Source organism: Balaenoptera ricei, chromosome 9, assembly GCF_028023285.1.
Source record: "Balaenoptera ricei isolate mBalRic1 chromosome 9, mBalRic1.hap2, whole genome shotgun sequence".
In the NCBI taxonomy this organism is placed as follows: Eukaryota; Metazoa; Chordata; class Mammalia; order Artiodactyla; family Balaenopteridae; genus Balaenoptera; species Balaenoptera ricei.
Window position 1 is genome coordinate 45078083 of NC_082647.1, and position 21666 is coordinate 45099748.

Below are 21666 nucleotides of genomic sequence, written 5' to 3' on the forward strand. Positions count from 1 at the left end.
TATTGGTATTTAAAGCTATAAATTTCCTGTAAACACTGCTTTATTTGTATCTCTTTTCATCCTCTTACCTTCAATTTAATTTTGTCTTTGAATCTAAAGTTTGTCTGTTGTACTTGGAAAACATTTTTTTATCCATTCTGCCAATACCTGCCTTTTGATTTTCATTAAGATTAATGCTAATGTAATTTCAATAGAATACAGAAACTTTGTTCCTATACAGCTCCATTCTCTCCCCCTCCTTTGTGGTAATATTGTCATACAAATTATTTTTATATATTATAAGCTCATCATCACTGTTTTATAATTATTTCTCTATGTAGCTGTTTTAAAATGGGATAGGAGAATAAAAGAATTACAAAAAATTATTTATACTGTCTTTTATAATTATGTATGTAGTTACCTTTACTGGTGCTGTGTATTTCCTGTGGATTTGAGTAACTGCCTAATATTCTTTCATCATTTCAGCTTTGTTATTTTTTGTAGGGCAAGTCCATTAGCAATAAATTTTCAGATTTTGTTTATCTGAACTTTAAGTCCCCTTTTATTTCTGAAGGATAATTTTGCTGGCTATAGAATTCTTGCTTAATAGTCTTTCTTTCAGCACTTTGAATATGTTATTCTACTGCCTTCTGGTCTCCATGGTTTGTGATAAGAAGTCATCTGATAATCTCATTGAGGATTGTTTATATGTGATGAGTAGTTTTTCTTTCATTGCTTTTAAAATTTTCTTGTTATCTTTGGCTTTTTAACAGTTTGCCTATGATGGATCTCTTTGAACTCATTCTACTTGGAGTTCATTGAGCTTCGTGGATTTGTAGATTAATGTTTTTCATCAAATTGGGGAAGTTTTTGGCCATTATTTTTTCAAACATTTTACACTCTCTAGCACTCCTTTCTTTCTGAGATTCTCTTTATGCATATGCTGTGAATCTTGATGGTATCCCACAGGTCTCTGAGACTGGCCAGTTTTCTTCATTCTTTTTTCTTTCTGTTCCTCAAACTGGATAATCTCAGTTGTTACCTATCTTCAGGTTTGCTTATTCTTTGTTCTGCCATCATAAATCTGCTGTTAAGAACTTCCAGTTAATTTTTCAGTTTGATTATTGTGCTTTTCAACTCCAGAATTTCTTTTTTATTAATCTTTATAATTTGTATCCCTTTATTAATGATCTCCATCTGTTATGACATCACTTTCATACTTTTCTTTAATTCTTTAGACATAACTTCCTTTAGTTCTTTGAACTTATTTATAATAGCTGATTTAAAGTCTCTGTCTAGTAAGTCCAGTATCTGGACTTGCTGTTGCTTTGTGTGTTTTGCAATTTTTTGGTGAAAACTGCCCATTTTAGATAATATAAGGTGGTCTGGAAATCAGATTCTCCCTTCTACCCAGGTTTTATTGTTCCTTTTTGTATTTTTAGTGACTTTCCTGGACTAATTCGGTAAATCTGTATTCCCTGTAGTGTATGGCCACTGAAGTCTCCTCTGTTAGCTTAGAGGTCAGCTAATAATACAACAGAGATTTCCTTGAATGCATTGATCTAAGAAGCCTTCTCCCCTTTGCCAAGAGGTTATATGTGTGTCTTAAGACAGGCTTCAAATGCTCATGTGGTTTGGTTTACATGTCTGCCTTAGCCTTTAGTGCCTGCTTGCACAGAGCCTTAACAGTGAGTCAGAAGTGAAAAAAAAGGCCTTCTCAGGCCTTTACTATGCATGCACACAGCCTTACACATGTGTATAGTCTTCTAGCTTCCCAGAATTATGTCAGAATTTTTGAGAGCCCTCTATGGACATCTCATTCCCCAGATCTTCCTTTTAAACTTTTGGCTGGGCTCTTGTTTACCCAGTGATATCACAGCCATAATAAGCTGTGATGTTAAACAATTGCAAGTGACTATTTTTGACAAATATCCTGGGGTAGGGCTTTTTCTGTAGAGCAAACTACATGACTAGTCAGATAGCAACAATACCCTGCCAGCGTGGCTCTGTGCTCTGAAGTCAGGGCTTTTTGAGGTGCTCAAAATCCAGTCTTCCCTCTTCAGTGGGTGTGACACTGCTGCTTTTCACAGCTGTCATGGTTGCATGGCTGCTTGTTTTTAAGACTGTTGTGGAAGTAGGGGTTGGGAGTAAGCCCAGTTAAAACGCCAGAAATCCTGCTGTTCTTACCAAGGCTCAGTAGGGTTTCTTTAATTAATACTCTTTAGATTGTGGCAAGCCTTTGGTTAATTTTCAAGGTTTCGGATAACTTGATTTGGAAAAATTTGCAACTATTTCCAGTGCTTCTACGGAGGAACAGATTTATGGAGGTTGTTACTTGGCCCTTCTTGAAATACTTACTGGATTATTCCTTTTGAAAAGAATTCTCTTCATTGTCATTTTTATAGAATCTCAGGAAGGAAATGAAAGGAGACGAATGTGTTTAGTCTGTCATCTTTACCCAGAAGTCTGTGGCTTTTTTTTAAAGTTTGAAAACCACTGCTCTGTTTGATGGGGTGGTTAGTTGCATTTCACTTAGTATTTTATAGTTATTTGCATTGACTTGGAAAATAAAAGTTTGGGTTGGGACCAGATCCAGTTTTACCAAGAAGTAAATGAAGCTTAAGTTTCAGGGCCCCTCACTTGTGTCTTTCAAAGACCTGCAGGAACCATAGTGATGTGTTGATTATGGTCATATGATTTTGCAAAATTTGCCAAGGCAAGATTTTTGTTTTTCCTGAAGAGCCCCTTCCATCCCCACCCCCACCAAATAATTTAAGCTCAGGCACCACAAAATTTGGACTCATTCCAAACAAGATATATATATATACATATGCATACTTTCATTGATTTTAGTGATTGTAGTATTATCTAGAACAGTGGTTCTCAAACTTTAATATGTCTACACATCACCAATAAGTCTTTTGAACTCCAAGTATGTGTCAGTGTTTCTGGGATAGGCCTAATACTGTGCATTTCTACCAATCTCCCATGTGTTGTTGACATGGACCACATTTTGAACAGTAAGGATCACCTTTCCTTTAAAGGCAAGAGGGTTTTGAACACAAAGAAAGACATTGGTTTGAAGGAGTGTTATCCTCCTTCCCTGAACTTTAAATGTTGGGAGAGATAAAGACAGGGACAGCTCAGAGGCAGTCAACAGAGAACCCCCAAACTTCATTGTTTTTCAATGGTTTCCTGAGATCCAGCTCTCAAAATTATCTGCCCATACAACCATTTTGTTTTTAACTTTCAGTACAGTATTCAATAAATTACATGAGAAATTCATCACTTTATTACAAAACAGGCTTTGTGTTAGATGATTTTGCCCAATTGTAGGCTAATGTAGGTGTTCTGAGTGCATTTAAGGTAGGCTAGGCTAAGCTATGGTGTTCAGTAGGTTAGGTGTATTAAGTGCATTTTCAACTTACAGTATTTTCAACTTATGATGGGTTTATTGGGATGTAACCCCATCATAACTCAAGGAAGATCTGTAGTTTCCCTTTGTTTTTTAGGATCTTACATGGTTCATTCACTGATTGCATTTGCTTTTAGAATTGGAGTTTAATGAAGAAAAACTAATATGATCTACTGATCCTTTGTCTTCATTAAAGGAAACTGTGTTATCTTACAGAAATATTTCCTCTTTTCTTTGTTTTCAGGTTGGCGCTGTAAACGATATGGTCACCGAACAGGCGACAAAGAATGCCCTTTTTTTATCAAAGGCAACCAAAAGTTAGAACAGTTCATAGTAGTAAGTAGAACCCTACCATATCAATTTACATTTATGAGAGATAGTGAATATCAGATGATTAGGTACTAACAGTGAACTGCAAATTCACACAAAATACATTCCCAGAAGTCATTTGGCCAAAGTATCGGGTGTTAACTACATTTGTGTTAAATTACAGGCATACCTCAGAGATGTTGCAGGTTTGGTTCTAGCAATATCTAGAACCTCAATAAAGCAAATATCACAATATAGTGAATGACATGAATTTTTTTTTTTTTGAATGACATGAATTTTTAAATTTCCCAACACATATAAAAGTCATGTTAACTCTATACTGTATTCTGTTAAGTATGCAATAGCATTCTGTCTAAAAAAACAAATTACATAACTTAATTTAAAATATTTTCTTGCTAAAAAACGCTAACCATCATCTGAGCCTTCAGAGAGTTGTAGTACTAACATCAAAGATCACTGATCACAGATCACCCTAACAAATGTAATAATAATGAAAAGTTTGAAATATTGTGAGAATTACCAAAATGTGACACAGTGACATGGTGTGAGCAAATACTGTTGGAAAAATGATGCTGATATACTTGCTCAACACAGAGTTGCCACAAACCTTCAACTTGTAAAAAACGCAGTATCTGCCAAGTGCAGTAAAGTGAAGTGCAGTAAAATGAGGCATGCCTGTACATTTGTGTGACAGATTAGTTCTTAACAAAAAACTTCTTATTAAGGTGTTATTTGTAAACTTCTTATTAAGGTGTTATACCTTGGGAATAGTGATTCTTTTTCTGAAGCAGACATTGTTATTTATTCAATCACTTTTTTTTAACTTATTGTATAAAAAAATCATGTTTCATAACTAAAATGAGGGTTTTAGCTTTCCAGGCTTTACCTGAAGATTATATGTCTTAAACTATAAGCTAGAAGTGTATATATAAATTATATTTGCTCTTTACATGACAGTAAAATTATCATTTCCTCACCTTATTTTAACAGAGTCACTTCCCAGGGGTGTAAATTCTCCATTCAGTAACTGCTTCTGTCAAGTGAAATATGTAGCTGTCTGGATGTACTGAGGTTATCAACATATATCAAACTGGAGTCAACATTCTCCAGTTTTTGTTTTGTTTTGTTTTGTTTTCTAATTCTATTTTTTGGCTGCGTTGGGTCTTCGTTGCTGTGCACAGGCTTTCGCTAGATGCAGTGAGCAGGGGGCTACTCTTTGTTGTGGTGCGCAGGCTTCTTATTGCGGTGGCTTCTCTTTGTTGCAGAGCCCAGGCTCTAGGCACACGGGCTTCAGTAGTTGCAGCATGCAGCCTCAGTAGTTGTGGCTCACAGGCTCTCGAGTGCAGGCTTAGTAACTGTGGTGTGTGGGCTTAGTTGCTCTGCGGCATGTGGGATCTTCCCAGACCAGGGATCGAACCCGTGTCTCTTGCGTTGGCAGGTGGATTCTTAACCACTGCGTCACCAGGGAAACCCCATTCTCCAGTTTTTAACACATTTTAAGATGTTGTGTTTTCATTTTAATAATCTGAAATAACTTATTTTGGATCAATCATTCTACTTTTAGGTGGAATGACAATTTTTACAGATACTATAGAACATAGTTTGGTGATAAATCTCAAAAACTTTAAACATACTCATTTTGCCTCAGAAATCCCACTTTAATTTACCTTAAGGATGTAAGAGAACATTAATATATACACAACTGTTTATGTATGTATAAGGATAGCTTTCATTATTATTTATATGGTTAGAAAAATGGGAGCTAAAGAAAAATAGGAAACACCTTAATAGTCCAACATATCAACATAAATTACTGTAACAGAAATTATTTAGCCATTAGGAATTGTGTTTTAGAAGAATGTGTAATATCATGAGAAAATGTTTATGAAAACATAAGTGAAAAGTAGTAGAGTTTTATATATAAATGGTATGATTATAATTTTTCATAAATTATGAATAATGATTTAAAAAGAGAGACCAGGGACTTCCCTGGTGGTCCAGTGGTGAAGAATCCGCCTTCCAATGCAGGGGACACGGGTTCGATCCCTGGTCTGGGAGCTAAGATCCCACATGCCGCAGGGCAACTAAGCCTGCGCACTGCAACTGAGCCCACATGCCTCAACTAGAGAGAGAAAAACCTGCACACCACCACTAGAGAGAAGCCCATGCACCACAACAAAAGATCCTGCATGCCGCAACTGAAAATCCCGCATGCTTCAACAAAGATCTTGTGTGCCGCAACTAAGAGCCAGTGCGGGACTTCCCTGGTGGCACAGTGGTTAAGAATCCGCCTGCCAATGCAGGGGACACGGGTTCAATCCCTGGTCCGGGAAGATCCCACATGCCGCGGAGCAGCTAAGCTCGTGCGCCACAACTACTGAGCCTGTGCTCTAGAGCCCGCGAGCCACAACTACTGAAGCCCGAGTGCCTAGAGCCCATGCACCGCAGTGAAGAGTAGCCCCCGCTCGCCACAACTAGAGAAAGCAGCAACGAAGACCCGATGCAGCCAAAAATAAATTAAAAAAAAAAATACAAAAGACCCAATGCGTCCAATAAATAAAAAGAGAGGCCAGGGAATTCCCTGGTGGTCCAGTGGTTAGGACTCAGCGCTCTCATTGCCGTGGGTGCAGGTTCAATTCCTGGACAGGGAACTAAGATTTTACAAGCTGCGTGGCGCAGCCAAAAAAAAAAAAAAAAAAAGAAAAAGAGAGACCGAATGTTAATATTACTGTTATCCCTGGGTAGTGAAGTAGTAGATAGTTTTTAAAAACTTAATTTTCTGATGATATCTAAAATTTCTGTAATAAACATTTAAACATTTATTCTTTTTTAAAATGAGATAATTCATATACCATAACATTTCCCATACGTGTTCTTAGTTTTAAGAAATTCAAATCATTTAAAATTATCTATACCTCCAGTATACTTCCAGACTTTGTTTGGGATACTTATATATTTTTGCATACCTATAAATGTTTCATTGTTATATATAATTTTATAATTCACTTGTTTTTCTTAATACTATTTCTTGGTCATGTATCCACATAGAACAAAGAGAATTGCCTCAATATTTCTTCCTTGAATAGTTTTTCATGATTCTGCCATGGTTTATTTCTTTATAAAAGATATTTAGGGGCTTCCCTGGTGGCACAGTGGTTGGGAGTCTGCCTGCCAATGCAGGGGACATGGGTTCGGGCCCTGGTCTGGGAGGATCCCGCATGCCGCGGAGCGGCTGGGACCGTGAGCCACAATTGCTGAGCCTGCGCGTCTGGAGCCTGTGCTCCGCAACAGGAGAGGCTGCGATAGTGAGAGGCCCGCGCACCGCGATGAAGAGTGGCTCCCGCTTGCCGCAATTAGAGAAAGCCCTCGCACAGAAACAAAGACCCAGCACAGCCATAAATAAATAAATAAATAAATAAAATTTTAAAAAAAAAAAACAAACTTCAAAAGTCTTTTTAAAAAAAAGGATATTTAAATTATATACTGTATTTTTCTCTTTTTAAAAATACTTATTTATTTATTTATTTATTTATTTTGGCTGCGCTGGGTCTTAGTTGCAGCACACGGGATCTTCGTTGCGGCGTGCGGGATCTTTTGTTGCAACATGCGGACTCTTAGTTGCGGCATGCACGTGGGATCTAGTTCCCCGACCAGGGATTGAACCCGGGCTCCCTGAATTGGGAGTGTGGAGTCTTACCCACCAGACCACCAGGGAAGTCCCTCTTTTTTTGACCACTCTGCGTGGCTTGTGGGATCCTAGTTCCCTGATCAGGGATTGAAACCAGGCCCTCCGCAATGAAAGCCTGGAGTCCTAACCACTGGGGAATTCCCTTCTGTATTTTTCTAATTGGAAAATGCTTTTCACAGCTTCAGGGAGTTTGCAGTTCTGGTGACCCTTAGGAAGGATTAGAACATTTGAACAACCAAACTGGAAAAGAATAACTGGCTTTTAGTAACAGGGATTTAATGTTTAATTAACTAACAACCCATGAAGCCTAACCCAACCTTAACCTTTTCTCACCCTTAAGGCACATGAAGATCCCATGTATGACATCATACGAGAGAATAAAAGACATGAAAAGGATGTAAGGTGAGGTTGTCCTGATGATAACAATATCCTCTTAAAGTCCGAAATTACATGAAGTTGGAAACAACCATTCCAATATTAGAGAAATGGTTTAATAAATATGGTATTTTAATTGTGAAATGTTAGGAGAGCAGGAGTAATCCCTGAAAAGGCCAGTATGTGGGGAATGAGCAGGCCAGCCTGTTCTACTTGGGTTAACTTAAAGCAGTGGGCTTTGGGACTTCCCTGGTGGCGCAGTGGTTAAGATGCAGGGGACATGGGTTCAATCCCTGGTCCAGGAAGATTCCACATGCCGCAGAGCAACTAAGTCTGTGCACCACAACTACTGAAGCCCGCGCGCCTAGAGCCCGTGCTCCGCAACAGGAGAAGCCACCGCAGTGAGAAGCCCGTGCACCGCAACGAAGAGTAGCCCCCTCTCTCTGCAACTAGAGAAAGCCCGCACGCAGCAACGAAGACCCAATGCAGCCAAAAATAAATTAATTAATTTAGAAAAGAACCGTTATTAAAATTTATTAAAAAAAAAAAAGAAAAAAAGCAGTGGGCTTCTCCCAGCCCACTCATGTCACTGATAGTTGATGTTGGCAACCCACATTGTGGTATCTAGTTCTGCTATATGATTGATTCTCTTTCGTATGCTTACTTTATCTTCTCCAGCAGCTTTAAGGATTTGAGCTATTGTTAAAAATTATTCTTAGGGGCTTCCCTGGTGGCGCAGTGGTTGAGAGTCTGCCTGCCAATGCAGGGGACACGGGTTCGAGCCCTGGTCTGGGAAGATCCCACATGCCGCAGAGCGGCTGGGCCCGTGAGCCACAATTACTGAGCCTGCGCGTCTGGAGCCTGTGCTCCGCAACAAGAGAGGCCGCGACAGTGAGAGGCCCGCGCATCGCGATGAAGAGTGGCCCCCGCTTGCCACAACTAGAGAAAGCCCTCGCACAGAAATGAAGACCCAACACAGCCATAAATAAATAAATAAATAAATAAAAATTAAAAAAAAAAAAAAAATTATTCTTAGACATGAATAAAGATAGGGTGAAAAAACAAGAGGTTTTTTTTTTTTTTCAAATTGGTGATATTGAATTATAATTGTTGAGGAGGTAGATTGCCTAGTATGAACTTGAGAATACAAAATGGCTTGTACACTGGTTACAGTCATGTAAAATAGGTGTGGATGTAGGCAAGAATGGGGAAAACATGCAAAAATAAAAATAAGTACTGTCTTTAATGAGGTGATGATTTGTGACATCACTACTGTTCTTATATTTTTATCTAAAAGAATTTTTTAAGTTACATTGAATATGTTTCTTTGGTCAATCTTATGTGTTTAGGATACAACAGTTAAAACAGTTACTGGAGGATTCAACATCAGATGAAGATGGGAGCAGCTCCAGTTCCTCAGAACGTAAAGAGAAACACAAGAAAAAGAAGAAGAAAGAGAAGCATAAGAAAAAGAAGAAAGAAAAGAAAAAGAAGAAAAAACGAAAGCATAAGTCTTCCAAGTCAAATGAGAGTTCAGACTCAGAATGACAAGAGCTTGACTTGTTCAACATTCTCTTCTCAAAAATCAAACACTGTGGCCAAAGATCAGAGGAATGTGGAATCAGAGAGGAATAGGAGAGAGAGACACCAAGAGAGGAGGAGATTTGGTGTCACAGGTGTGAATTCTCACCTACCTTCCAGTAAAGATGTGACCCCCAGGAGAGTGAGTTGTATCTTGCCAGGTGCTAGCTCTGGACAGTGGCTGATTTCAGGCTGGAAAGCTTTTCTCATTGTTCTCCTCCCTGCAGATCACTGTGGGTCCTGATTCCTTAGAAATGCCTCTGGCAGGGTGGCCAGACTAAGGGAATCTCTGAGGAAGCTCCTCCAGGTGCTGCCGCAGCTTCCACCCTCCATGGTGGGGCTACTTAATGGCCTTAGACTTCAGGCTTGACTTTCCTCTGTCGCTGAGGATAAAAGCTCATTATTTTATTTATTTAAAAAAATACTCATTTATTTTTGAATCATAATAATATATGGTCCAAATTTAAAAGGTATATAAGGGGAATTCCTTGGCTGTCCAGTGGTTAGGACTCGGCCGTTTCACTGCCGTGGCCCGGGTTCAATCCCTGGTCAGGGAACTGAGATCCTACAAGCCACGAAGTGTGGTCAAAAAAAAATTATAAAAGGTATATAAGGTTTAATCATGAAAAACTTTCCTCTTCTCTTCCCCAGCTACTTAGTTCCCTTTCCCAATGGCTATCCATTTTACCAGTTTCTTGTGAAGTCATACAGAAATGTTTTGTATGTCACAAGCAAATGTTTTTTCTCTTTTTTAACACAAATACTAGCATACCACACACATTTGTCTGCATTGTTGTTTTCATTTTTTAAATCAACAGTGTAAAGTATGTTGGTCTTTGCTGCACACAGAAGTCTTGAGATCATAAATCCCTGTTATGTTTGGTTGAGTTTTTTAGGGGGAAAGGCTATCCTATAATAACAATGAACAATCATTGTCTTTATCTTCTTTAGCACTTATTGCCATTGTCCCATGATTATTATTATTCCCAGAATAATTGATTCAGAAAACTTACAAGGATATAGGAATTACTGTACTGGGTCAGCTACCCACATCCCAAAATATATCCTCATCCTGTTGGCTAAGCACAGCCTACACGAGAACTTCTGGCTTTGACTGCTGCAGCTGAGGCAGCTCAGCAGGTTGGGATGGTGCCTGCAGCTAGGAGAGGGCGTCTGTTCTTGCTGAGCCAAAGTGGAGCCAGATTTTGCTCATGAGCAAGTGTCCTTCCCTCTCCACTAGGGTCTCTTGCTGTTTTCATCACTCAGGGTCCCAGGAACTCACTGTTCCCACTGCCTGCCTTTTTTCGTAGGGATTGGATTCCCCCCTCTTTAAAGAATAACCAATGTGGGCCAGGCTGACTCCTTCCCAGTTCTCCTCAGTAACTGCTCCTAGTCTTGGCCTTGGAAAGTTTATCTCAATAACACAATTGGCTGGAATGGCCCAGGACTTGCTCTTCCTGAAAACCCTAAGTCCAGTTAATTCAAGCAGTGCCTTACACTTATCCTTGGCATTTCTAGCTCAGCATGCAGCAGAAAATTCTCGTTCCAGGAATTTTCTTTCTCCTGCTAGAGTCCCATTCATGATAAACATATTCTATTACAATACGGAAGAATAATATCAATGATTCTTGAGCTTATGGTGCATCAAAATGACCTGGAGTGCTTGTTAAAACAGATACCCATGCCCTACTCCTAGTTTCAGAATTTCTGATTTATTGTACTAATTCTGGAATGGACTGTGGAATTTGCATTTCTAACAAGTTCCCAAATGATGCTGATGCTGTCAGTTTGGGGAACAGATTTGAAGAACCGCTGATCTAAATGTTTAACCTCTTACTAAAGCCTTTCTCCACTTTCTGCTTTAATGGGAATCTCTCCATCCACTGTAGCCCTGCAAGTTAATTCCTGTCCCTTCTCCCTCACTCCAGGTTTCTCTGTCTTCTATTTCCGGCCTACATTCTGTGGTCCATCAGTTAAGCCTGTTATCTCCCTTGACCTGTGGTTTTTCTGCCCAGCTTACCCAAAAGAACCTCAAACCAAACTCCTCCTCCTCTGTTCTGATTCCCAGACTGCTGAGCCCATAAAGCTGTCAATCAAATTCCTTCATCCTATAACCTCTTTCCTCAAACTCAGTTCTCTACTATTAAGGAAGTCAAAATAAGCCACCAGACCTCCCTTTACCAAGGTATCTTAACAGCCTGCCATCATGGTTGTGGTAGGCGAAATTGTAAAACAGCCCCAAGGTTTCCTACCCAAACCTGTAGGACTGTTACTTTAAGGGATTTTACTCCCATGATTAGATTATGTTAAAAGATAGTTTGGCCTTTTAAGGGTGACTGGGTGATCTGAACCAAATCACCTGAGATTTTTCTTTTTTTAATTTATTTTTATTTTTATTTATTTTTGGCTGCGTTGGGTCTTTGTTGCTGTGTGTGGGCTTTCTCTAGTTGCGGCGAGCGGGGGCTACTCTGTTGTGGCGCCGTGGCTTCTCTTGTTGTGGGTCACAGGCTCTAGGTGCACGGGCTTCAGTAGTTGTGGCATGTGGGCTCAGTTGTGGCTTGCGGGCTCTAGAGCTCAGGCTCAGTAGTTGTGGCACATGGGCTTAGTTGCTCCGCGGCATGTGGGATCTTCCTGGACCAGGGCTCGAACCCGTGTCCCCTGCATTGGCAGGCGGATTCTTAACGACTGCACCACCAGGGAAGCCCTCGCATGAAAATTTTAAAACCAGAGTTTTTTTTCTGGCAGGTAGCAAAGTATGGCAGTGGTTCCCACAGAGGTTTCTGCTGCAGTAAGTTTTGACTCTTTATCTGCCCATCTCTCCAATTTTTGGGTCAGCGGTTTGCCCTGTGACCTCAATTCTCTGATAGATTTAAGAAGATTTGATGATTAGTTTGTTCGGCTTTTTACTTGTTAGGACAGAGTGAAGACTTCTAATCTCTTTACATGCCAGACCAGAGACTGGAAGTTGATGGATATTGCTTTAAGCCACTATATTTGTGGTAATTAGTTCCTGCCCACATCTGGAAAATTCGTGAGGGCAGAGACCATCTTGTTTCATGTTGTAGTCTCACCTTCTAACACAATGTGTCATGCATGGTGGTGTTCAATGGGAATTTATTAAAAGTATGGTTACATTTTCCACTTGGAACATGATTTGGAAGTTGTAGTGGATGCTGTATTGTGCCACTTGTATTTGCCTCCTAACCCCTACGCCTGACTTCAGGACTGAAGTATTTATTCTCCCAACTGCTGGTTAACAGCTGACTTCAGGTAACAGTTGCAGATGACCTCTCCTTTCCAGGGATTGGTTGTTCTTTCTTGAAGAGAGCTACCCTATCCAAGGCCACGCCTCATTTCCAGGGGCATCCTGCATCACAGTGACTGGTCTATGCAGGGGTGTAAGATGTAGCCTCTTGCCCCAACTGGGACAGTTCTGCAAGGTCATTACAGCTCATGAGCTCTCAGTGGGATTGGCCAAGGCCTTTGTTGTGCCTGCATCACACCCAAACTCCTGCTTAATCATGCTTTCTTTGTCCCCTCAGAGATGTTATTCCCTAAAGCACTCCCCATTAAATTTCTTGCACCCAAATCTCCATCTCAGAGTCTGGTCCTAAGGAACTCAACCTGCCACAGAGGTAAGATGGCAGGGAAGAAGAAGGGTAGGTGTGGTCAGAAATTATCGTTCATTTTAGACTCCATTTTCCAAATTTATACTTGGCTTTTCATCTCCCCTCTAGGATAAAGGCAAGACTTTGGGAAGGATTACAGAACAGGAAAGTGTTCATCGGTACTCTCCTCTGTCTTTGTGCTTCCTCTTCCATATACTGGCATTACCAGTTTCCCCACCTTCTAGAGTCCAACCCACAAGGCCCAATTTGTTAATCTAATTAACACTAAGCCATTCATTCACAAATACCTGAATATATATGATGTCCCAGGCTCTATACTCTTCCATGGGGATACTGCATTGGCTACACTAATCCATGGCCCTAAGGAATGAATATATGGTCTCCTTTGATGAGGGTAAGAATGTTACAAGTCTCATCTGTCATGTCGTGAAATGGGCTATGAAAGTTAAGACACAGGTGCTACTAGAACACATAGGAGTGTCACATAATCCAGCCTTGGGTGGGGATAGGAGTGAGAGGTGTTTTCCTGGAGTATCTAAACAAAATCTTTAAGTAGGGGTTAGATAAAGTCATAGGTCTCATAAGACCAGCCTTGGAAACACTATCATCTTTTGCTTCTCATCTGAAAAAATGTAGTGCTTAATCACTTTTTACCATCTCCTTAATCCATTTTGAGGGATACTTGGTTAATACAGGGAGTTAAAGGACATTTTTCTATAGGACATTTTCATCACAGGGTTACTTAGCAGCAGCATTGAGTGGACACATTGATATGTATCAAAATACTGTCCATACTATCACCCAGAAAGCCTTTATTGGAGGCACCCCCATCCTCTCACATATGCTCTGTTCTTTCAAATAACCGTGGGAGAGCCTCCAATCACATAAAAATCTTTTTAGCACATAGTCACAGACCTAACCTGCACCATTTATTGGGAGATTGGTTCTACAAATTGACCTCCTAGGTTCTTAGTATAAAGATCTTTTGTTTCCTAAAGCTTCCTTTATTCCTAGGAGTCTACACTAGTTGAAAGCATAAAACATGATTCTACAGGCCACCACTGGAAATATCCATCCGTGGACCTACTATGTTCCTGGCCTCCATTTATAAACAATGAGTTGGCATCCTTTCTGTCTTCAAGATGATTCTTCTTTGTGGGGAATGCTTAATCTTTTTATTTTGTCCTCAAATCCACCATCCTTTTCTCCTTATCTAAAGGTCCTTGGAGATTACAAGACAAAACTATTCATGACAGCTGGTGCTGTCATGAGTGATGTGGCCATTTTGAGAGAAGAAAATGCTTAAGAATCACACACTTGCAATTCAATTTATTTGCTGTTTTACAACTTATATTTCCAAAGGCTTTACAATGTCACATTTTCTTGTTTTTTGATACAATGCTTTAATAGTTCAGTCAAGAGAGATATCATCTGATGCAATATTTAGCTCTTCCTTGAAGCTGGAACTCAGCAATTTATTTCCTATGAAATAACAATAGAATACATTTCCTTAAATTGGTGTGTAACAGACTCAAGATGTTATACAGAGAATCATTACCAATATCTTTAGTTTCCATTTTTAGGATAAAGCCAAAGGTCTTGACATTTTGCCTGAGCTTAGTTATCAGTCTTCCCTTTATGACCACTGCAGGGCAGAAATGGCCTTTAAGGGGCCATCAAGCCACTGCTCCAGGACCCAGGGGTTGAGGTGAGGCAGGGTTACCCAATGCCAAGACTCTGTGTAGGGAAGCCTGTCAAGCTACTGCCCCTTAATGGAGATGCTAAGCTTCCAGTACCCAGCTCTAAGTTGGGACACTAAGAGTGAATCTGCCAGGATCACTTACAAAATCCCATTTTAACCCACTACATACTACCATTAACAGATCGGGAGTTAAGTGTGAAAGCCAGCTTAAAAATAACATTCCACAGAATTGAAAGGCTTTGGCTCTAATCTTGTCAGGTAGGGCCTTCTTTACAAGGTATGCCTGTTACCTGGGTAGAACTCTGCCGTTTGTCATTGCCCATAAGCAGTGTTAGCTTTGAAGGGCAGACCAGGCACCAAGTAGGAAACCCCAAACAAATAAAGTCCAAAAAGCAAATCATAAGATGAACTGGACACAGGACAGATACCAACCTCTAGAGCTGCTGGGTATTTCCTAAACTTTATAGCATCTGCCTCGAATCTCTGTTACTTTGTAGGGGAACTTGGTTTTTGATCTCTCACAGTTACCTGAGGGAAGAAGTGATTCATACATTAAATAATCCAAATTGCTTAAAAACCAAAAGGAAAAAATAAATCAAAAACACATCTTTCAAGAAATTGACCTGTTTTTCATGATACTATTCTATATCATTCTGTAGTTCTTGGCAGCAAAAAATATCATTGGCAAAAATAATAACACAGTTTATAGAAGAGAGACTTCAGCCTGGAAATTAAAATCTTGACTGTGTAACCTGGAGTAAACTGAAGTTCCCATTATCTTCTTCACAGGACAACTTGGATTTTTTTTTTTTTCCGGCTGCACCATGCGGCTTGCAGGATCTTAGTTCCCCCATCAGGGATCGAACCCCGGCCCTCGGCAGTGAAAGCAAGGAGTCCTAACCACTGGACCACCAGGGAATTCCCCAGACTTTCTTTCAGACATGGCCAAAGAAGAAAGTGCTAAAAACTACTAAACTACAGTATTAAGAAGGGGGAGAGGGAGTAAATTTATAACCAATGTTATTACCCAAAATAGAAAAAGATTCATACATGCTCTGATGGGAAATGACATGGGAATTCAGAAGCAGATAAGACTTTGAGAAGGCTAAAGGTAAAGTTGCCGGTGTTTTAGTTTATTCATTTTACAATGTTAGACATCGTGATCTAGGGCTCACACACATCTGGAATGGTCCCATTCATTATGGAGCTTACACAGTGCTTCTTTCTTATGCATGAGGGGTCTCTAAGCACAGTGGTCCAGACAGTCTCTCTTGCCGTCTTTTATAAGCAGGGACTAAACATACCAAAGCCAAAAAACTCTGCTCATATTGTAAAGTCACCCTATTTAAAAAAACCCCTTTCAAATTACTGAGCATGAATTGAAGTCATGACAACAGCCAAGAGTTAAGATGTGACAATACCCCAACTTTTCAATGGAAGTGGTAGGCATAAATATGTCAAGTCTAAAGGTTTTGGGACTAAGACTGGAACTTATTTAAACTTCCCTGGGGCCCTTATACATCCCATTCTTCACTTACCTGCTTTGCTTCATTCTTTGCACCCCACAGGTAATCATCTCCCAAAGCTCTCCTTTGGGCCCTCCCTCCCTCCCCACTCCTGTCAGCTGTGCCCCCACCAGTCATAGGATGGTCCAAACTCAAGCTTCAACCAGGTGTGGGGAGGCTGCTAGTCTAGTCCCTCAATCTCACCATTTTATGCCCCTCCCACCATAACCCACACAGCAAAGCAAAACAACTTCTCTTCCCAAGTTAACTCTTTTCCATGGATGTTACCATTTTTTTCGATGTACTCAAGTTCAAACTCCAGCCCTTTCTTAAAGATTCAGTTGCGTTAGTCTTCTCACATGTCTTTTTTTTTTTTTTTTTTGTATACGTAGTTGTTAAGCAGTTTAAATTTTATTGACCTCCTGGTTTTTTTAAAAAAAGTTAAATTTAAGGTCACACCTCTAAGTTTGATGCACTATATACAGATCGTGCAGAGTATGACTATGAAGAGATACAAATGAGTCCATGCGGAAAAAGATTTACTAGAGTACAGAATCATTTTCATAAATACATGTCTCTATCTCATACTCCCATGTGAGTCAGGACCCTCACCACTTTGTTGAATTATTGGGTTGGCCAAAAAGTTCATTCGGGTTTTCTGTAAGCTGTTACGGTACTTTTTGGCCAACCCAATACAACACTTTTTGTTGAATAAAACTGGTTTGGGGGGACTTCCCCGGCGGTCCAGTGGTTAAAATTCCACCTTCCAATGCAGGGGGCCTGGGTTCAATCCCTGGTCGGGGAACTAAGATCCCATATGCCACGGAGCCAAAAAATAAAATTAAAACAAACAAACAAACTGGTTTTCAGCCATATAGGCACTCTCCGTCCACTCTAATTTCTCCTATAAAATACTGCTGGTTGAAATTCCTGCAGCACATTTGTCTCATTTCTCTACTCAATCTGGATTAGCCCCTTATTGCCTACAGGATAAAAATCTATAACTGAAGAAAAACACGACTACTTTACCCCATTCTCCTTGGCCTATTTCCCAATTCCTCACAAGTCTTCCCTCTGGCAGGATGGTCTCGAGAGGAATCCTGCGCTGGCTGCCCATTTGAGCTCACGCTACTGTCTTCATTCCCACTCCAAACTTGCTCCTCTTTTGTCTCCAAACCACAGAACCTAAAACTGTGTCAAAATTCTCTGCCTCCACATGGACTGCCCATTCTCAGCAATCCAGCTAGACTGATGTCCTCCTGACTATCTCAGCCCAACTCTCCTTACTGCTATCACCCAGCTTTCTATCATCTTCTACTAGAGAAACTTTGTTTCAAATTACACTGCAATTTCCTAGAATGCAGGAGTTCTAACTTGGGATTCTCTTTGCAAATCCTATGACTATGGGCACCTACAGCTTAAGTGACAACATACCTTCAAATCAGAGAAATTCTATTGATTCACAGATGCCTTTGTATCCAGGACCTGGTATGGAACCACCACAGACAACCAGATAGGATGAACCCACTAGTCACTTACATTCCAATGGTTTGTGACAGGCTCTCCTGTACTCCAGTCCCTCTGGCTTGGGCATAGTGTGTTTTCTTCGGAGGGTGACACCAGTGCTTTCACAGCCATCCTGTCGTTTCAACTGGTAAACCACAGGGACGACGTGCTCATATTCACCACCAGCTTGTAATAGCTTGTACTTATTTCTGGTGGGCCAGACCATAAGTTGGGGAGGGACAGAGCACTCAGGTGGCATCCTCATTATCCTTCCAGCCTTCAGATAAGACCTTCCTTTGGAAGATGTCAGAGTGCCCTGTGGACTCACTTCTTCAAGGAGGCATTCTACCTCATCCATTACATCTTCAACTTCCAACTCAGAGTCTTCTGAATCCTCAGGAAGCACAATGGTCAAGGCAGCGCTTTTCTTCAACAAATAGGCTGTCTTAACATTTGAGAAGCTGCTCAGGTCTTTCAGCTTCCTGCCTTTCACAGTCTTTTTAATCTCTGCACACCTTTTCAAGTTCTCTTTATACACCTCCCCAATCTCATCATTCACCATCACTTCATCTTTGTCTGTACTTAATTTCCTATTTGTGACTGGCTTTTTCCATGACCCCTTGGTTTTGCAGTCTGGTGAGGTCCCTTCATCTCTGGAGGGCATTTGCTGGGGGGATTTCTCTACCTGTGCTTCATACCAACTCATGTCGCACTGTATACCCTCATCTACTTTGGTAAACTGGGCCAACCAGGTAGGGGAGGGAACGTGCCCCTCGCAGCCATTGTTCTCTACCTCATCAACTTCATCCTGGTTCCTGCTCCCCACTGACATCTGCTCTGCTCCCTTTCTACCACTTTCTGGTGAAGACTCAGGGGAATTCTCAGGCTGTACCTCATACCACCAACTCATATCGCATTGGGTGGCCTGACCTACTTTGTTGAACTGGGCCAACCAGGTAGGGGATGGAACACCCCCCTCAGGGTAGCTACTGCTCTCTACCTCTTCCTCTCCACCCACATTCTCAGGGGAGCCATGGCTCCCACTACTGTTCTCTGGCATACTTTCCCCTACAGTAAGGAGTTTCTGAGATTCTGAATGTAGGCTCGGGTCTTTAACTGCTTCCGTGCTGGCACAGAGTGGCCTTTCCTGATGAAGCTTGTTGATATCTCCAGTAGACTGGTACAATTTTGAGTTCAGGCTATTCTGGATCTCATCTCTGTCAGTTGGAGGTGGTGGGTTTTGGGAAACAGCTGCATATTCCTTCTTTTCTTCACCCAAGTTCATCTCCATGATAGATCCTGACTTAAACATCTCATGTCTTACAACATCAAGACACTGCTCTGACTGGACAGCTCTGTGTTCATCTTTATATGCAATGCAGTCTCCACCCTCATGAGGGTTACAGAGCACACCTCTACTTTCACAGGAACTCTGTGAAATCCCATTGTGCTGCAGTATGTTCTCTGGCATGGCTTTACCATAAGCCACATCATACAAACCCATAGTTTCTTTCAATGATTTCCAGAATTTTATTATAGAGGATCCTTTGCCCTGTACTAGCCTCCTTTGCTCTTTCTCGGATACACAGATTCCTTGAGGTGCATCTCTATACAGAGTGTTATTAGAAGGGCTCTTGCTATGTAGCTCCCTCTTCTGGGCAACAGAAGTCAAAGCCCCATCTGTTTCTTGATGAATGTTGTCAGTTTCAATGTCAATATTAGTAGCAGGGATACTGGTCACCCTTCCTATGTCATGGCTGTCGCCTTCTGCGTGCATGTCTTGTTTTTCTCTCATGTTTTCAGCCTGTTGAGGTTCAGTCTGTGTGTGTTTCGTTTTCATTTTTTTCCCCCAGCCACCATATTCTCTGAACTGTGCCGTGTTATAAAACATAGGGACTATGGGTCTTCGGTTAAGAGTAGTGGGCAACGGGGATTGAGGGATGAGGAAGCTGGGATACTCATTGAGCACCACAGGATATGGAAAATACAGACTTCCATTTCTCAAACCTAGAAAGAGAAAGGCATAGCCATTTTGTCTCCTGTGGCCAGTCACAACATTCCGCCAGAACACCTGTACAGCCACACCAATGGTTAAAATACTGAGTTTTCTCTATGTCAGTTGGTAAGGCCCCCAGTTCCTCCCTGGTCATCCACAGGAGTCAACCAGTGAAGGAGCAATGACTAGAACAGTGGGGCCTCCAGAACCCTTCTTCACACTAGAACAGCACTAGAGTAGGCATCTGTTCCAACTGGTTGGTTCCCAAGCCATCAGTTGGTCAGCATAGTAAGAATAGCACCCCTACTTTGTAGCCTTTTAAAAGAGACCAAGCACATACCAGGCATAACTCAGGCTTGTCATGGTTGCAAAAAGAATAACATCAGGCCTTACAGAGCAAGAGGGAACAAAAGTTTTTTGGATTTAAAATCCTTTCTAAGCCTATGTATTCAGCACTATTCATTCACACACACACACACATCTTCCCCTATTTCCACTCTTTAGGGATAACCACTGCAGTGGTGTCAATAATGCCAGACGTATTTCTCTCAAACAAATATATTTTGGGGTAAGGCATTTGACCTTGCAAGACAGATTTGTACAACTGACAAATGAAGCTAAGGTAAAACTTCTAACTATATAAAAGAAGGAACAGTCATATTCAAATCAGTGTTCATGAAGCAATTTAGCCAATATTGTGCAGTAGATCTTATGAACCCAGTTTCACTGTTGAGGAATGTATCAGTGTGCCTCTAGTACCTGGCTAATATACCTCTAGTATATTTGTATAAGCACATGCATATGGGTATTTTCCTTTATTGAAGGAAAAGGAAATCTCAGCTTGGGTTTCAACACTGTCTTAAGAGGTTAGAAGCCACAGAAGGAAGTTCATCTAACTACAGAGACAGATAACTTCAAAGCCAGTCCATGGAAGGTCAGGTTTGGAACTCTTGTTGAAACTACTGGAAGAGTGGTCTCTTCTCTTGGATCACTAGCCATAGAATCATTACAGGCCTGGAAATGCTGTGACCATCTTTGCCACTTTGAAATAATGGCTGACATTGAGGCCAACAAAGAGAAAGTCAGAACCTAGAAATAGAGGGAAACAGACTAAAAAATGGATTATGTGTTTTGAGTCCCCATCTAGCCAACCAGAAGTGGCTTCACTCTTGGAATTCTATACATTCCTTTTTACACTAAAATCTGAATTATGTTGCAATTTTTAAAAAAATACAAATTTTATTCCTACTCCCAGCACCATCCACTTTAATTCCCCTAAACCACAACTCTAAAGGATAAATAATTTAAACCTTAAGCTGAATGGTGTGGAAAAACCACAGAGGTATAGCATCTCAACCTGTTAATTCAAAGAATGTTTAAGATACAATATGAATTGCTTTCTCTCAGAACTTTCTACCCTCTGTACTCACACAATTCCTTTCTCTGCACCATTTCAAAATAGCATTTCAATGTCTGTACTAATTAGGGAATCTCCAGAGAAACAGAGCCAAGAGTTTATATACGGTAAGATTTCTTGAAGGAGCTGGCTCATGTGGAGGTGCTAGTCCAACATCTGCCAGGTAGAGACACAGTGAAGAATTGTAGGTCACAGGCCATACGCTGGCACAGGTCCCTCTTGCTCAGACTGAGACTACTATTCAGCTGGCAACAGTGCTGAATTCAGAAGCTCTCCTTATCACACCTAGTTTTCTACTTGGAAAAGTTGCGTAATATTTACAACACGCTTTATCTCCAGCAGGATACTCAGAAGAGCAAGTTTAACGTTATCTTTCCTACTTGGAGAGGTGAGATGGGAGAATCACCCCATGGATCCTCCTGCCTGCCGAAAGCCCTTCCCCCACGTACTGAATGAAACGCTAGATGTCTACCTTCCAAACATTTTCAAGTCTTGCTTGTCATTCTCCCTCCAGAGGACTTTTCTGACTTCACCATAATAGGT

The 21666-nt window shown here is 40.8% G+C and overlaps 2 protein-coding genes across 5 annotated transcripts in view; one reads left to right on the top strand and one right to left on the bottom strand.

Moving 5' to 3' along the window:
• Positions 1–21666, top strand: part of LOC132371895 (retinitis pigmentosa 9 protein-like) — a 43945-nt gene that overhangs the window by 7059 nt on the left and 15220 nt on the right. The window contains exons 4-6 of one of the 4 annotated variants that reach the window (XM_059933639.1): positions 3639–3730; positions 7753–7814; positions 9137–12521. In XM_059933639.1, the coding sequence (XP_059789622.1) occupies positions 3639–3730; positions 7753–7814; positions 9137–9335 (353 nt within the window). In that variant the 3' untranslated portion in view covers positions 9336–12521. Of the gene's footprint in view, positions 1–3638; positions 3731–7752; positions 7815–8089; positions 8272–9136; positions 12522–21666 lie in introns of those variants that run through there. The other 3 variants (XM_059933638.1, XM_059933635.1, XM_059933636.1) reach the window with 3 other exon arrangements.
• LOC132371892 (uncharacterized) lies at positions 14362–19503 on the bottom strand. The gene is made up of 3 exons (XM_059933630.1): positions 17744–19503; positions 15132–15227; positions 14362–14479 (listed from the first exon to the last, which is right to left on the bottom strand). Exons 1-2 carry the CDS (start codon positions 19485–19487, stop codon positions 15154–15156), a joined length of 1818 nt encoding a protein of 605 aa, XP_059789613.1. The 5' UTR covers positions 19488–19503; the 3' UTR covers positions 14362–14479; positions 15132–15153.